Here is a 17139-nt window from a genome sequence, read left to right as displayed (position 1 = left end):
CTTTTGTAGTTGACAACGATACTATTGGATATTTTTTACTACAACAAAAAATTGCTCTTGAATTGAGCTTGAACACATACCTAGTGATTGATTTTCAAGTATCGTGGTCTCTTGCATAGTTAACATCACAGTATCCAACTAGTTTGTAGTCTTCACATCTTTTGTATAAAAGATTGTAGTCGATTGCACCTTTGGCACATCTTAGGATCCATCGAGCCACATCCAAATGAGGTTTTTTCAGACTTTGTATGTATCCACTAATGACTCCAATTACATTCTCAAATTTATTTGGTTGGTTCATGCAAATCTCCTAATCCAAATCTCCATGCAAGAAAGCATTCTTCACATTCTTTTGCCATAGTTTCTAAATTTTACTCGTCACAAGCGCTAGCGGGACCTGTACAGTAGTGATTTTTACCACTAGACTAAACATTTAATCATATCCTAATCCATATTGTTGAGAGAACCCTCGAGCTATATGTTGAGTCTTGTATCTCTCGATTGATCCATCTGGGAGAAGTTTTATTTTGTAAACCCACTTGCAAAGGATGAGTTTGACATCTTCTAGTATTGACACTAGTTCCCATATTTGATTTTTCTCCATTGCTTTAAATTCTTCCTTTAGTGCGAGCTTTTTAACTTCATCTTCTACAATAGCTGAATTGACATATTTTGGATTTAACTTTTGGATTGTGACTGTCTAAGTTGTTGAGATGTCATTTTCTTTTCACTAAATTCAGTTGGTTGATTCACTTCTGATTCACCGACGTTAGTGCCACTTGAATCTTTAGGCGCATTAGCACTTAACCAAATGTGTACAAATTGCTCCATCGTTTTTCTGAAGTAAAATTTCTTTAATATTGTTCAAGTCTTCTCGGAGAACCACATTTTAGGAAAATTATTTAGGTATATTAAGAATAAATGATTAGTTATTATTATTATTATTTATTATTATTTTGCAGGGAAGAAAAAGAAGAGATAAAAAGTATAAGCAATCCCAAAGTGGGCGCTACCGCATTAGATTATAGCACTTAACGGCTGGACACTTTGGGTTCACGTGAGTTTAACGGAATTATCCAAATAAAGGACATTTTAGGAATTTAAACCCAAAAGAAAAAAAAGAAAAAAAAAAGGAAAAAAAGCAGGAGGAACGGTCAATTTTCATTGGACAATGGACAAAGCCAACTTGAGTCAAAACGTCGTCGTATCACTCACCTATGACTATTTCCCATTAAACGACACGCCTTCATCTTCATCCTGCGTCAAACTAAAAATATCCCAATTCTTCAAAATAAAATATCCTCTCTGCAACATCATTTAAAATTTCTCCGTTCACTCTCCGCAGGTATTAATCCGTCGCCGATCAACTCCCTCTTCCTCCGAATTCACTCACCATCCTTCGCAGTTCAACGGAGAATTCATCCCACCGGTGAACCTCCGATACGAGCTTCCACGACCCCTGACTCCGATCCACTGAAACCTTTCCTTCTATTTCGTCCCGACCTTTCCATTCCTCTTGTATGTGATCGAATTTTCGCCTTCAAGAATGGATCGGTCGACGATTACTGTGGGGCCGGCCATGGATATGCCGATTATGCACGACAGTGACCGCTATGATTTCGTCCGAGATATCGGCTCCGGGAATTTTGGGGTTGCCCGGCTGATGAGAGACAAACATACTAAAGAGCTTGTTGCTGTCAAGTATATTGAGCGAGGCGATAAGGTCTATACTGGATTCTGAGTTAACTCTTTCTTTTCTTACTGGTTTACATCAGCTTTTGGAGCTCAGTCTTTCACTTGTTGTAACGTTTTAATCTATTTAAGGAAATTTAGGTTCTAGCTTTTGTTGTTCTCCTTGAGCGTTTTTATCTTCCATTGCTAGTGTGACTTACAGTTGTTTGTTCTGTTCTGTTCTACTTTTAAGTTTTAATCATTGGGTGCTTTTATGGCTCTTTTTTTACCCCCCTTTTGAACTCGCTCAAACATCTTGTGATTGGGTGCTTTTCTTTTTCATCTGTTACTTGCCAATTTGAAATATCTCTATTTGGATTTTGGGGTTTGCCTTGTCACAACTCTGCTTTCTTTTTATTTCTTTACTCTTTTTGTATTTTGGGGAATTTCTTTTTTAACTTGAGAACTAGCTGTAGTGATTGATGCGTATAAGGATGAAGTATTTGTTCTTTTTTGTTTTCCCCGTAAACTGGGAGTGAGAAGAGGAACTATGTTTTTGTCCAGGTCTTTTTTCTTTCCCATTCAAAATCTATATTTTAAAAAAAAAATCTGAAAATTTATATGAAATGGTAGCGAGAGTGACACAAGCATGTAATTTAATGCTCCTAGCTGTTTCCATCTTTCTTTACCTATCATAGCTCGTGTATTTCACGCATGAACTTGCTATATTTGAATCTGTTGAGTTCGTTGACTGGTGTTCTTCTTTAGGACTGGCATGTTCTTTTATATAAATAATTGAGCTACTGAAATACGAGAGAACAGAACACAAGATAAATCCACCGTAAAACTTGTATCTAGAAACTATAATCTTCAAAGACAATTTCACTTGGGATTGTGTTAATTCCAATAGTTAGTGGGCGAGTTCTCAATCAAATGCTATGAGAATTATGTTATTGTTCTTAATTCTTATGAAGCTGTCGTCTTGTAGATAGATGAAAATGTTCAGCGAGAAATCATCAATCACAGGTCCCTGAGGCACCCTAACATTGTCAGGTTCAGAGAGGTAGTCTAATTCCAACTTTATTGCTTTGTTTTTTCTCTATTTTTTTTTAACTTGAGTACCATTGACTTCTTTCGATCTCTGGGTACTCCTGCCATGGATAAAGGTCATCTTGACGACTACCCATCTTGCAATTGTAATGGAATATGCATCTGGAGGAGAGCTCTTCGAGCGCATTAGCAACGCAGGACGCTTTAGTGAGGATGAGGTCTTGATTTTTAAATTTACATTTTGTTTCTTATGATTATCATCATTTTACTCTTGTTCCGGAATTGATCTCTTATCGTCCTGGTGTAGGCTCGCTTCTTCTTTCAGCAGCTTATATCAGGAGTCAGCTTCTGCCATGCCATGGTACTTTAACGGTTATATGAATTTTCAATCCTTATCATCTTCTTTTCTACATCCTATCCCTGGAAGGCAGTGGAAACTTTTTGTTATTGTTTTTTTTTAAAAAAAAAAAAAAAATTAATTTCTTTTACTTGCTTTTATTGGTGAAGCAAGTGTGTCACCGGGACTTAAAGTTGGAGAACACTTTACTGGATGGTAGTCCAGCCCCTCGTTTAAAAATATGTGACTTTGGCTACTCAAAGGTATAATTTGTCTGTTTCCAATTGCAATTTAGTATCTTTGTTTAAATTACATGACTCTGTAGCTGATACTTAATCTTTATTCCTTCGGTATTTTTTCTTTGCAACTAAGATATATTTGTTCATTTGTATGGAATGCCTTTCTGTTTTGCCCCTTCTTGTACATGACTTAAATCTTAAGGAAATTTTCTGGTTAGATGACAGCTAACTTTATCTTTCTCTTGAAGGTTGATGTGCTCTTTTAATCCTGTTTATACACCTGTGCTAGACACGATTTGAATCTAGATTTAGTTCATGGATGCGGAGGGTTTGTGGTAGGGTAGTCTGATTTGAACTTATTGATCGACTTTATTTTCTATTTAGTCTCTTGAAAAGATTGTCACGTTGAATCAATTTTCAAATGATTGCTTTGGGGCGTCCTCATGATTGAACAACTGATATTCTTTATATTCTTCAGTCATCAGTGCTTCATTCACAACCAAAGTCAACTGTGGGGACACCTGCATATATTGCTCCAGAAGTGCTATTAAGGCAAGAATATGATGGCAAGGTAAGATTCTTCTAGATTACTTCTGGTGACCTTCAATGTGGTCTCTGATGTTTCCATTTGATGGATACATGAATTGTTTACTGACTACTGGACAACAGTTTGAAAATCTGACATGTTTTCCTGCATGCTATTCTCAACCTAGCCAACTAGAGTACTTGCATTAGTTGGACACTTATTAATTTAGTGAGTGTAAATTGATTGCATTCTTCTTTTTGTCTGTTTTTCCAATGCTCAAATCATCAAGATAAGTTGTTGGCTCCTTCATATTTAATTGGACGAGGGCATTGCAGGGCCACTTGCATGGCCAAAAAGTTTAGTCCAGTGATTGAATTTTTTTATTAGGAACTTCACTGATGGCTGAAGAATAACCTCTCAATATTTGCATCATAGAAGTAGGCTCAATCAAGAGATTTTGAAGATGCTTATATGTACTTCTACTTCAAGCTGGACAAATTTTCCAGGGAGTTGCGTGCTGTTTGATCTCTACCACCTTATCATTGGATGGGTGATCTTTTTTTTAACTTTCCTTCTCTCTTTTATTTAGGTATGAGTTCAGTTTCGAGTTCTTATGTACTGAAATGTGAACACGTGTCCGCTTTTAAGATTCCCCCCTCACTCCCCCACTATAGGACCTTGGCAAAAAGCCAAAAGCCTCTACGAAGGAGGCTCCAATTAGTTAAAATAAGGATAAAGGATAATTGCAATCCAAAAGGGGGGTATTTCTCGTCAAAGACAAACCACTCCCCCATGACAACCAATCTGACTTCTTTATTGGGGCTGTTATTTTAATATTATCATGAAACTCTGTTACAATTGTATTTATTCTCATATTTGTAAATCATGGCTCAATCTTTTCTGAAAAATGAACATGCTACGTGAATTTTTATTCTAAGCTTAAATTTATATTATACTATTCATAGAATCTTGTCGTGCTTTGGAATTACACATTATGGTAGGCTGTATCAAAGCGTATCAACAGTTTTTTTCTTCATCATTGATTCCATCTTGTCAATTTAACTTGTACTCTCTCAGTTACTCACTGAACAACATGTTTACCATTAAACGTCGTGTATCACATTACATCTAAGCTAGAAGATAGTAGACTTCAAAAGGCATTTTATCTTGATTCCCTATGAAACATCAGACTGCAGATGTATGGTCATGTGGAGTGACCCTCTATGTAATGCTTGTCGGAGCCTATCCTTTTGAGGATCCTGATAAACCGAAGGATTTCCGAAAGACAATACAAGTATGGGAGATGACCCTACTAATATTTTGTTACTCTCAGTTGAAAATGCATAAACTCAAGCTTTTCTATTGGTCCATTGCAGAGAATCCTAAGCGTGCAGTATGCTATTCCAGATTGTGTACAAATATCTCCCGAGTGTCGCCATCTGATATCAAGGATTTTTGTGGCAGATCCTGCAACGGTATGACTACAAACTAAATTTGTTTGTTTATGCTACAGTAAGAAGAGTATTTATTATTCTAATTTTGAAATCCGGGTTCTGCTGATTCTTCAAAATATCTCAATTTGATCATATTTCTGCAATATCTCTTTGAAGGCCCCAATACTGGGATTTCTATGCACATGCTTTTAATGTGAGGCCTTAAATACCAACGCTAACTGATTTTAACTTTTCTTTAAGTCGCCCTGCTGGTTTACCTGGGATGTTTTGGATTGATTGATTTACCCTTGTCTGAAACTTTGGACTCATCATGTCCAGGTTAGTCGCTTTATTTGAACGACCTCCCTTACTTCATTTTGACCTAACCACTTTGTTTACTTGAGTGACTCTTCTTTCTTTCAAACTTGATATTGCACTGCCCTGAACTTTAAGAACTTGTTTGACAAGTTATTTTCAAAATTCGTTTTTCATTTTGTTTTCCAAATTGTTTTTATTGACCTGTAAGTTATTATCAACGAACTCATTGAGGGGAGATCAACTCCATTTACTCCAAAACTCAAGTCATCCATGAAGACACTTGAGACTTGAGAGAAACTAGAAAAAACTTCTATGAACGGTTACCTAAACTTATATCCTCAAATTTTCACTACATTTGTGTTCTAATAATCAGATAGCTATTTGACAACTGTTTCCAAAGGAGTCCTAAGTTTCTGAATAATTTGAAGATAGTGATTTGATTCCAAGACTAGTCTTTTCATTAAGATGCAGACATTTGCAGACTAAAATCATTATGGTTGATGTAGTAAGTCTAGTGACCGTATGATTTTGGGACTTAACCTTTTGCCATTTTGTGTTGTGGATTGGAATCGAAGCAGTTTTAGTTGTCTTTTGAAATTGCTATCTATGTAGTTGTATATTGTTCAAGTTTCAGCATCTTCCATCTCATCCAACAATGGATTATATTTACTCTCTTTCATGTGTTAATATACCTGACAGAGAATCACTATTCCTGAGATCAAGAACCATTCCTGGTTTTTGAAGAATCTCCCATCGGACTTGATGGATGAAAACACAATGGGAAATCAATTTGAAGAGCCTGATCAACCAATGCAGAGTCTCGATACAATAATGCAGATAATTGCTGAGGCTACAATACCAGCAGTTGGTTCACATGGCCTTACCTACATGGCAGATAACTTTGACATGGACGATGACGATGACATGGACGGTCTGGACTATGAATCTGATCTTGATATAGAAAGCAGCGGCGAGATAGTGTATGCAATTTGACAATTGATACTGAGGCGCCGAAACAAAGAATTATGGGACTGGTTCTGACTTTCAAAGAATTTGTTTAGAGGAAGAACATTAGCTTGTTCTCATCCATTTGTAGGTTATCTTTACAAGTGCTTTTTGCTAGCCCTGGATTCACACGCTCCTTTGGATTGTGCCACGTCAATAAAACACGCTCCTTTGCGTTGTCGAAAATGATTAAAAAGGCCATGAACAATGAAGAAGATAGGATTGGATGAAAGTGCAATGCTGTTCAAAGTCGGGATATCTGATCTGATCTGTTTCTTCTTCTTTTTTTTCTTCTGCTATTGCCTTTGACATTGACCTGTATTTGTTTCTTGTTAATTTGCATGAATTTATGTATTCTGTACAAAAGTTTTAGACGCTCTCTTTTATGATTTTCCCCTTTCTTGATGATAAGTTAAGAGGGCTTCTGTTTTGACAGGACGGAGAAGTCCCATCTATGTTGTTGCAGCAGTTCATGTCAATTAGATAGAGGTATTGGAAGAAATAGGTCAATTTTGGTTGATCAAATAAAGCCCGCTTTAGATTGCTGTAGTTCATGGATTACGCAGCTTTCAGCTAACTTATATGATGTTTAATACAACTTTTAAAATACTTGTTTCAATTCATTATTACCTCAAATGCATTTCCACAAATCCATTTGGTGTCATACAACATTTTTTATATTAATTAAGCACAAAAACTAAACTTATAAATTAAAACATTTTTTTTTAAAACTTAAACACTCTAAGATAAACAAATGCAAAAGTTTGTAAAGGGTATTTCACATAATGATCGTAAAAAAAGGGTTATCTAGTAACAGCATGCATAGCTTAATAAGCAAGAAATTCATACATATATATTATTATTATTACTACTTGAAAGCAGGAAAATTAGATGGAGAAGGTGAGATCTCAAGGAGCATTGGAACTAGAAATTCCAAGACACATGCAATTAAATTCCTTTCATGTGTCCAACTCATTTGATTATATCAAAGTCAATCAATCAATCTCTTCCTCCCATTTTTTTTCCTTTTATTTACATTTTGTTCTTCATTGTTCGTTGTTCATTGTTCATTGTTAAATCAATACTTTTCTTTTTGAAGGGGAAAAAGGAAACGTAGGTTACAAATTTTTATTAATATTTGATCAAAATCTCTCTAGATTAATGTTTTATTTTAAAATTTGTGGAGTATAAACTAAGGGACATTGGCGGTCTATTTTTTTTTATTTTTTTTTTTATTTCATAGGTTTATATTGGAACTTATAGTACCACTAGGGGATGTATTACATTAATCTAAAAAAATTAATTATTTCTATCGAAGAGAAAGTGTTGACTTTTGTATGCTTCAACCACACCTTATTGTTTTGTATGACAATAACAATTTTCTAATATTTGTATTTGTAGATGAAGAGTAAAACGTGACCAACACTTTTCAAATCATTCAAATAGATTCTAAATAGAAAAGTAAAATATATGGTAAAGATTGAAAGGTAAAATATTATGTAGCAGTAACTTATTATCAAAGATCAAGTAAATTCAATCGACCAAATGTGGAATGAAAGTAGTTACAAATGCAATGTGGTTGTAATGACTTTACTTTTTCTTTGACTGTTACTCCATGTGCGTGGTGATTACTTTGTACGAAAAATCATTAAAACATTTTAGAAATATGAACCGTTTGAGTATTTAAAAATACTCCGTAAGTGACTTTACGGTTGAGATAAAAAAAAAAAAAGAGAGGTGGTTGGGGATGCTGCACAGGTGCTATTCCTGCCATGTTAATGTGGGGTGCACTACTATTCACTAAAATCATGTATACACCTACTAGGGTTAAAAAGACCTCAAAGAAGTTATAGGTTATATACTATCAAAGTTGTGGCTACTGCTTATTTGATTTTAGCCTATAACATTGCTTTATTAAAAATTATTTTCAACGCATTTTCTAGCTCACGTTTTCTAAAATACTTTCTATCAAATGGGATAGAGGCGCAATCAAACGTCCAAATTATCCGTTACTTGTGATTTCCATGCCGTTGTTTTGTTCATCGAATTGGAACAAGTGTTGTATAATCGCTGTCTTATTGCCACAAAATGCGACTGTGACAAGTGGTTTTCAAGCAGTCAACTCCTTGAATCCTAGTAATCAAATATGTTTGCTGCAAAACAAGTGGACGAGTCCCCGATTGACTGGTTGGTAGAGATTGAAGATCAAGTGCTCTACCTGAGTGAAGTTCCTGATGAAATGGAGCTATTGGGGTCTCACAAGAATGAGATTGTCGCGAAAGTCAACATAATCAAAGAAATGATATGCCACCTAGAGGCAATGCCAATCCGCGAGTTAGTGGTTAAGGTCGAGGCCCTAAAAGACGTGGCCACAACTGCTAGTGACTTTGAGCGTGAGGATGACTCGATAGAAGAACGTATCGAGGGCCTAGGAAATAACCAACAAACGATCGTTCAAATGGCCTCAGAAATGTTTGAGGATCTAAGAGTAGTCCTTGAAGTAGTTAGGATTGAATTGGAAGATTTGAGCGTCAAACTAAACCTCATCATGAGAGCGATGGGGAACCAAATCCCAGCTGGGGATGTAGTTCAATTAACAAGGTAAAAATCCTGGAGCCCAAGCCCTTTTGTAGGGTTTGAGATGCCAAGACTTTAGAAAACAATATCGTGGTAGAAGAAGCGAAGGTAACGTTGGCAACAATGCATTTAGTTGATGATGTAAAGTTGTGGTGGAGATCCAAGTACATGGTCATTCAAGATGAAAGATGTATTGTAGACATTTGGGGGAGGTTAAAACAAGAAATATGCTCTCAGTTCTTAAGTAGTTTTCTAGGCTTAGGTTAGATATTCGTGATATGTAAGACAAGGTCTTCATTTTTTTTTTTTTTTTTTGAGGTGCTAAAGTAGTAGGTGAAGATCAAACTCTATGAACAAAGAGTCCATGACCTTTCCACGACCTATGCTACATTCATACTGTTTGACTTTAGTTGTGATCAATCCCAAGGTGGGGGTAATAAAAATTATCAAATTACCTTCTCGAAAGGTATGGGAAGCAATAGACTTGAAGGCAGAGGAGGAGAATCAAAGTCCTCCCAATAGAGAGGTAGAACTCCATGGTGAAGACATTAGAGCCCGAACAATCACAGTCAAGGCCCCCTTATTGCTTCACATGCAAAGGGGACCACCGAGAAACTGAGTGTCCAAAAAAGGCATCACTCTATGCCTTCCAAGCGAAATTTTGAACGAACTAAAAAACTGAGTATGAGATAGTGAAAGTTGAAACATGGCTAGTTGAAAGCATTGAACACCCTTGCATGAGGGTACTAAAATACTTGTTTGCTCTTTAGAAGAATGTGGAAGAGATAGAAGAGCCAGTGGAAAGCGATCTTATGTATGTCGAGGCCTAGGTTAACCATAGAGCGGCCAAGAACACTACAGTTGACTTTAAGCCACCCGCAACTTCATGAAGACAACTTAAGTGAACGCTTGAGCATCTTTTAACATCGAGATACATGATAGATAAAATCCGTCAATTCAACAACCCTACTTGTCTTAAGAGTTGCAAAGAGAACTTCGATTAAGCTAGAGATTTAGAGTGGACAAACTGACTTTGTGATTGTCAAGATGGATGACTTCGACATTGTGTTAGGGATGAATTTTATGCTGGAACACAAAGTCATTCACATGCCTCTAGCACAATGCTTAGTAGTAACGGGGTTTAACCCAACAATCATTCAAACTAACAACCGTCAACAAAAAATGATGAAAATGATGTTATCAATATAGTTGAGAAGGAATCTTAGCCATTATGAACTTACGCTTATTGTCATTGTTATAGTTGACGAGATCACGAGATTGATTTTATGTTGGGGCGAGATCGCCTACTAAAAAGTCATACGATTTAATTGAGCTAATTGAGTTTCATAAATAACTAAATGACTTGTTGAAAGTTAGGTACCGGCAGAAGCTCTTGTCTATGGTCACCCAAGTGTTGGGGAGAGACCCCAAACCAGCACCTCAGCTGAATGGGGTAGACAGAGACACACCTCTCAAGTAACTTTTGGTTACTTGGGAAAAGCATCCAAATAGAAAAAGAGAAGGTTCAAAAGGAATTGTCACCACCACAGTTTCAAAGTGAAGAAAGAGTTCAAATCAAGTTAAGGTTAGATCAACTATAATTATAAAGTAGTAAGAACCGATGATAGGAGCAAAAAGACTATGTGCTAATCAAAATCATTCAAACGATTGGGAAATATTATAGAGGGTTCAACTGCTCCCATGGATGCAGATTAACCATGTTGTCCACATCAGTAACTTGAAACGTTACTATCCTGACCGAGAAGACACTAGGAACAAGAAGGTGATACGACCTCATGCCACGAAGATGAATTCTACCACAAAAAAGTAGTAGGAGAGATTCTTATAGAGAAGACACAATGAGTTGACGAACCAATAAGTGATTTTCAACAGTTCTTGATAGATTGGAAGAAACTCCTCAAAGCAGAGATTAGTTGGGAGCGCTTCAAGAGGCTTAAAGTCAACCTAATCCCACATCATCCAAAGCGTTTAATGGTGGATCACTGAGTTTGTGAAGAGCCAACTGACACGGACGTCAACCAATTGACTGGGGGAGGATGTCATGGTCATGCTTATCCAAGACATGTTGCATACGGCCGTTTGTCGAATGTCTCGATCCAAGACGTGTTGTTTAATATGATGAATTATTTTAATACTTAATGTAGCAAATACAATAAATATATTTTTCTCTTTTATATTTAATATATTAATTAATCAATCTATATTCATTTACTCTTGATCACTGTAAATGTATAGTTACACTCTTATACATTGCAGGATAAATTGTATCAATTCATATAATCATTTCAAGCAAGTCGATACTTCACGAATCATTCATAATTACAATTTAGTCAAAAATCGATTTTACTTTTTGTATTATATCTTTTACCTAAAGTACTACTAATCCTTTAATAAACGCATGAGAGGAAAATGTCTCACTGTTCAAGTTTTGAAATCAACACCCGAGAACTTTGTTTCTAACTCTCTATTCGGTCAAATTTTTAAAATGATAAATATATTACATCGGCTCTAAAAGTCATTCTCATCCATGCAAATCAAAGGACAAGTCATTACACGCAGAAGTTTACAACTCAACCAAGATTAAGATCGAATCACATATGATCATCTTATAATATCAATATTCTCAATTAACTAATTTATACAGAGAGATTAAACACTTCGTGCCCTAATCTTATAAAACTCATTGTATATGATATCCCGCTCATATGTGTCGACATGAACGAACAGGATCAAATCATTCGTAATAATTATAAAGTGGATCATATCAACAGTGTTATTAAGATAAAGCAACGAAGCTTAACTATAATTCAAACATAATTCCCTCCATCTATTTATATTTATAGATTCATATAATTTAACTATATATATAAAAAATAAAAGATACCGACACCAAATGGTATATTTTAACAAGAGTTAACCTTAAACGGAGGAGAGTGGAGAGTGAACCAATAATTTATGAGCAATTTTGTTTTTTGAAGAGAATATTTATAATAGTTGTTTATGTGATTAAGGTATGTGCAATAATTAATGAGGATCCATCCCCGGCTGCGCCAATCCCGTTGGCTGCTTGATTAGCTTTGTAGCAGCCCCAGCCAACTGGGCCACCGACATATCCAGTAGCCAGTCACTTCGCTTGTAATCCATGCATTACCAACTTCTTTTTCACTCTTTAATTAATATGTTTTGGATCTCACACAAATGAATTGTTATATAAACAATATTATGTTTAATTAATAATATCTTAATTAAGTTTATAAATTTTGGAAAAAGAAAAAAAAGAAAGAAAGTAGATGGGAATTTGTATAAAATATAAGGGTATGTATGCAAATAGGAGGTAATTAAGAAGCATGAAATCCGCCGGTTACAAATGTATGAGCTCGTGAGGGTTCTGCTAATTCCTTAAACCAAACTCTACACTCACACTCTTCTCCATAACCCTTCCTCTTTCCATAAATAATATAACCATTCTCTACTCATCCCTTCACTTCTTCCTCTCCATCTTTCCCCTCTCTCTCTCTCTCTCGTTCTCTAGGTATAGTTTTCTTTTCTCCATCTTTCGCTACGCTCGTTATTCGTCTTCGATTCTTGTCATCTTCGAGCTTTTCTCTCTCCCGCTACTCTTAGCTGGGAGAGCAGAGGCTAAAAATAAGAGACAGAATTTTACGTTCTAACTTTTTAGAGTACTCGTAAATATTGGCTTTGATTTGGTTCGAGTGTTTAAGACTAATTAGTTTGTGTTGTGTGAAGCTTGTGGCGTGGGAATATCGAAAATGAGGGAGGGAAATTTGGTAAATTTGATCTTGGGGATTATATTGGCTTGCTGCACTTTGAATACGTATTGGGTGAATGCAGAAGACCCGTATAGGTATTTCACATTTCAGGTTACGTATGGTACACGTGCTCCCCTTGGTGTTCAACAAAAGGTTTCATTCTCAACCTTTATCTATTCCTCTCTCTCTATATATGTTCTCATTTATCTCTTTTGTATAGGTAATTCTTGTGAACGGGCAATTTCCAGCCCCAAGGATCGAGTGTGAGACAAATGATAACATAATTGTAAATGTCATTAACAAGCTCGATGAGCCTTTCCTATTTACATGGTTAGTGTTTAAATCCATGATTATTATTAGTCGTGTCGTATTCCTCTCTTTCAGATTTGAGATTCAATTTCTCATTATTATTATCGAACTTACCATATTATAAATAATTAATAATCTCGATAAATTTAGGAGTGGCATCAAGCAAAGGAGAACGTCGTGGCAAGATGGCGTTCTAGGAACCAATTGTCCAATCCCTCCAAACTCGAATTGGACATACAAATTCCAAGTTAAGGATCAAATTGGAACCTTCACATACTTTCCTTCCATCAACTTCCAAAGGGCTGCCGGTGGCTTCGGAGCCTTTGTGGTCCAACCTAGAAGTGTCATAACAACTCCTTACCCTATTCCCAATGGCGAGCTCGACCTTTTGATCGGAGATTGGTATAACACCGATCATAAGGTAATTTCCTTCTCGATCTACATTTCATCTACGAAAATATTAAATTATGAACTTAGAAATGAGAATTTAGACGTTTGAACTATCTGTTTTATCATGTCATGCAGACTTTACGCAAGAGATTGGAATCCGGAATTCAACTCCCTCTACCTAACGGTCTTCTTATAAATGGAAAGTCGAGTACAACACTAGTTCTTAAGAAAGGTAACATCCAAAGAGTTGCACTTGTAAACCTTAGAAACATTGTTAAATTACTAAACTTTATGTTTTTGTAGGGCTAACATACAAGTTGAGGATATCAAATGTTGGGATAGCAACATCAATAAACTTCAGAATTCAAGGACATTTAATGACACTCGTGGAGGTTGAAGGAGCACACACCATGCAAGAGACATACGAGTCATTGGACATTCATCCAGGCCAATCCGCCGCTGTTTTAGTGTCTCTCAAGAACTTAGCATCCAAGAGCTATTACTTTGTGGCCTCTACTCGTTTCACAAAGCCAATTCTCAATGCCATTGGAATCCTTAAATATGAAGGCTCTACAACCCCTCCTTCCAAGCCTTTGCCCATTGGACCAACCTACCACCTTCATTGGTCCATGAAACAAGCGCGGACTATAAGGTTTTAACATCCCATACTTTTCTAAACGCTATCATCATTTGGTTACACAAATGGGGTTGATTTTGTTTGAAATTGAACAGGCTAAATTTGACGGCAAACGCAGCAAGGCCAAACCCACAAGGGTCGTTCCATTATGGGAACATAACGGTGGTGAGGAGATTGATAATAGAGAACTCATTGACAAAGATAAAAGGAGCTCTTCGTTGTGCGGTTAACAATGTGTCTTATGTTGATCCACCAACGCCATTAAAGTTGGCTGATTGGTTCAAAATCCCTGGCGTTTTTGATATCAATACCTTCACTGATACCCCAACTTCTCGACCTGCGATGCTTGGTGTCTCGGTTGTTAATATTACTCTTCATGATTTTGTGGAAATTGTGTTCCAAAACAAAGAAAGCACTGTCCAATCTTGGCATTTTGATGGAACCAGTTTCTACGTTGTTGGGTATGTTGTTTTTATTGTTTTTTTCGTAAATTTTTAAATATATATATTTTAGTTTTTAAAATTTTCAAATATGAAAAATTAAAATTAAAATTAAAATGATCCTAACTCACGACCTTTATGTTTATATTTTTTAGCTATGGTTCGGGTGTTTGGACATATAACATGAGAAAACGCTATAATTTAGTGGATGGTATCTCAAGGCACACTGTTCAGGTAATTTTAGCTTGCACATGTCATTTATTTCATTGGTATAATTTAGTAGATCCATATTTAAATTTCTAGGTGTAAATTAGAGTAGGTTTTCTATCCATCTCATTGTTTTAAGTTAGGTTATATTGTTTTTATTTTCTCTAAATTTCAGTATTTCATATTTAAACACGGAAGATTATGACTGTGTTTTTTAGGGAAGTAGTTATTTTAAACCATTTTTCGAAGTTTATCTTTAAATGATATTTATTTTAAGAGTTATATTTTCGCATTAGAGATGAGCATGAGATGTAGTAGCGACTCTGAGTATGTGAAAATTTAGGGTTGTTACATATAACATGAGAAAACACTATAATTTAGTGGATGGTATCTTAAGACACACGGTTCATGAATTTTAGCTTGCACATATCATTTATTTCAATCGAGAACTTTGATTAGTTAATTAATATATGTATATCTTTTTTTATTTACTTTTCTCACTTTATTAAGAGGTCAAGTTAATAGAATAGTATCGAAATTCAAATCATGCTCGATAAGGATTTGAATCTACAACATGAATTGTAGAGATTCATTTATCTTATAAATTATCGAACTAAATAGAATATTGTAAAATAAAATTTTTAAAAAGAAGAGATTGATTGGGGTTATGTTTGGACAGGTATATCCAAAGTCTTGGACTGCAATATTGGTGTCATTAGACAACAAGGGGATGTGGAATTTGAGGTCTACAGTATGGTGGAGAAACTATTTGGGTCAGCAATTGTATTTTAAGGTATGGAATGATGAAAAGAGTTTGTATACTGAGGCTGACATTCCACTCAATGCTATCAAGTGTGGCAAAGCATCCAAGTATTAATATCAACAGCCAAGAACAGATATTAATTTCATTTCATTTCATTTCTGTGTTCAAAAGCTTTTAATTTGGTCGTTTTCTCTTTAATTAATTAGGGTTTTAATTTAATTGTCAGTCATGAGAGGGTGACTGTTAAGGTTTAGTGAAGAACAAGGGGAGAAGAGAGGGTTTGTATTCTACTTTGTTGTTAAAATTATTTACTGTCCTTTCTAAGTTGTAATAAATCTTTAAGCAATTCCTTTCACTGGTTTAATCAGTTTTGTTTAGTCTTTAGAATCTCTTAATAAGATCTGAACTATACACGACCAGTTGTAGCTAATATAATTCAATTGGTCAGAGGATTCGGGTCAGGATTCGACACCTAATGGCCTCAACATTACCTTGCATCCTTGCATCCCCTGAGATATAATCACATTACCTACTCTTTGCTTCTTTAGAGTGAAGATTATCGCCACAAACCAACATGAGTTTAGTCATCCTATCCTCAGGATCCTTCTCATTCGAATGTGGTCTCCGTTCATTCATGTACCCCTCCTTTAATCCGGTGTCACATGCCCAATAGCTTCCGTCTTGGTTTGTCCTCGAAGCACATCTTCCTGGGAGAGGTACCGCTTTGATACAATGCCCCATACCAAGGATTTAAAATTCAAATTCGACACCTAATGACCCTGACATTCCCCTGCAATATGGTTAGGTCGACACCTGATGACCTTGCATTCTCCTGCGACATGGTCAAGTTACCTACTTCTCACTTCTTAAGAGTGAAAACTATCCCCACAGCCCAATACAAGTCATGAGGTCACTAACTAGAATCACACCAAGCAAAACATGCTTAATTATTATGAAGTTCATATGATTGAGCTACCAAAAAGGAAGGTATACATTGTTGATATAGGTAGTAACTTTAATTTTCTTTAACCCTTTCTTAGTCATCTTATCCTCACGACTCATCTCATTTGTATGTGATCTCGGTTAATTTATGTACCCCTCTACTTGTGTGTCACACAATAGGTCATTCCATTTTGTGCACACCAATCAACTGGTTTGCAACCTAAATCAATGTCTTAGGCCGGAATTTTCTTCTACACTTGTAAGAATCCATATATAATTTTGAGAGTGAACTACATTGCACATGTTTTTAAGCATATAAATGCATATATTTATGAATTTTGAAATACATCTTAGAAATTATATTTTAATAAACATACTTTTATCATGTTTATGTCCTAAATTTTTAAAAATAACTCGTCAAAACCTTAGAATAAAGGTGACTTGGATAAGATGGTCAAAAGCCATAAATTTCTTGAATCTTAAAAGTAGTAGGTTAATTAGTCG

The 17139-nt window shown here is 35.7% G+C and overlaps 2 protein-coding genes across 4 annotated transcripts; both read left to right on the top strand.

Moving 5' to 3' along the window:
* The first annotated feature begins 1235 nt into the window (after positions 1-1235).
* On the top strand, positions 1236-7128 carry LOC111499644 (serine/threonine-protein kinase SRK2I-like). 2 transcript variants are annotated; one of them, XM_023151263.1, is made up of 10 exons: positions 1236-1723; positions 2660-2734; positions 2838-2939; positions 3029-3082; positions 3229-3321; positions 3776-3868; positions 5013-5117; positions 5200-5298; positions 5518-5595; positions 6274-6359. In XM_023151263.1, the coding sequence occupies exons 1-9, from the start codon at positions 1547-1549 to the stop codon at positions 5551-5553; spliced, it is 834 nt and encodes a 277-aa protein (XP_023007031.1). In that variant the 5' UTR covers positions 1236-1546; the 3' UTR covers positions 5554-5595; positions 6274-6359. The 2 variants fall into 2 exon arrangements, with proteins under 2 accessions (XP_023007031.1, XP_023007030.1); XM_023151262.1 differs by lacking the exon at positions 5518-5595 and having other exon boundaries at positions 6274-7128.
* Positions 7129-12657: 5529 nt separating this feature from the next.
* On the top strand, positions 12658-16054 carry LOC111499628 (L-ascorbate oxidase homolog). 2 transcript variants are annotated; one of them, XM_023151233.1, is made up of 9 exons: positions 12658-12709; positions 12925-13100; positions 13168-13277; positions 13407-13677; positions 13782-13878; positions 13950-14298; positions 14379-14744; positions 14879-14957; positions 15610-16054. In XM_023151233.1, exons 2-9 carry the CDS (start codon positions 12948-12950, stop codon positions 15805-15807), a joined length of 1623 nt encoding a protein of 540 aa, XP_023007001.1. In that variant the 5' UTR covers positions 12658-12709; positions 12925-12947; the 3' UTR covers positions 15808-16054. The 2 variants fall into 2 exon arrangements, with proteins under 2 accessions (XP_023007001.1, XP_023007002.1); XM_023151234.1 differs by having other exon boundaries at positions 12673-12709; positions 12921-13100.
* Positions 16055-17139: the final 1085 nt, after the last annotated feature.

Source organism: Cucurbita maxima, unplaced genomic scaffold (assembly GCF_002738345.1).
Source record: "Cucurbita maxima cultivar Rimu unplaced genomic scaffold, Cmax_1.0 Cma_Scf00027, whole genome shotgun sequence".
In the NCBI taxonomy this organism is placed as follows: domain Eukaryota; kingdom Viridiplantae; phylum Streptophyta; class Magnoliopsida; order Cucurbitales; family Cucurbitaceae; genus Cucurbita; species Cucurbita maxima.
Note: the sequence above shows the minus strand (reverse complement) of the source record. Positions and strands in the feature narration are given on the sequence as shown.

Excerpts from the sequence above, each read along its gene's own strand:
- LOC111499644 (XM_023151262.1), top strand. The coding sequence starts at position 1,547 with ATGGATCGGTCGACGATTACTGTGGGGCCGGCCATGGATATGCCGATT. Across the intron at positions 1,724-2,659 it reads ATATTGAGCGAGGCGATAAG|ATAGATGAAAATGTTCAGCG; the intron begins GTCTATACTGGA and ends GTCGTCTTGTAG. Across the intron at positions 3,083-3,228 it reads TCAGCTTCTGCCATGCCATG|CAAGTGTGTCACCGGGACTT; the intron begins GTACTTTAACGG and ends TTATTGGTGAAG.
- LOC111499628 (XM_023151233.1), top strand. The coding sequence starts at position 12,948 with ATGAGGGAGGGAAATTTGGTAAATTTGATCTTGGGGATTATATTGGCT. Across the intron at positions 13,278-13,406 it reads GAGCCTTTCCTATTTACATG|GAGTGGCATCAAGCAAAGGA; the intron begins GTTAGTGTTTAA and ends CGATAAATTTAG. Across the intron at positions 14,958-15,609 it reads TCTCAAGGCACACTGTTCAG|GTATATCCAAAGTCTTGGAC; the intron begins GTAATTTTAGCT and ends ATGTTTGGACAG.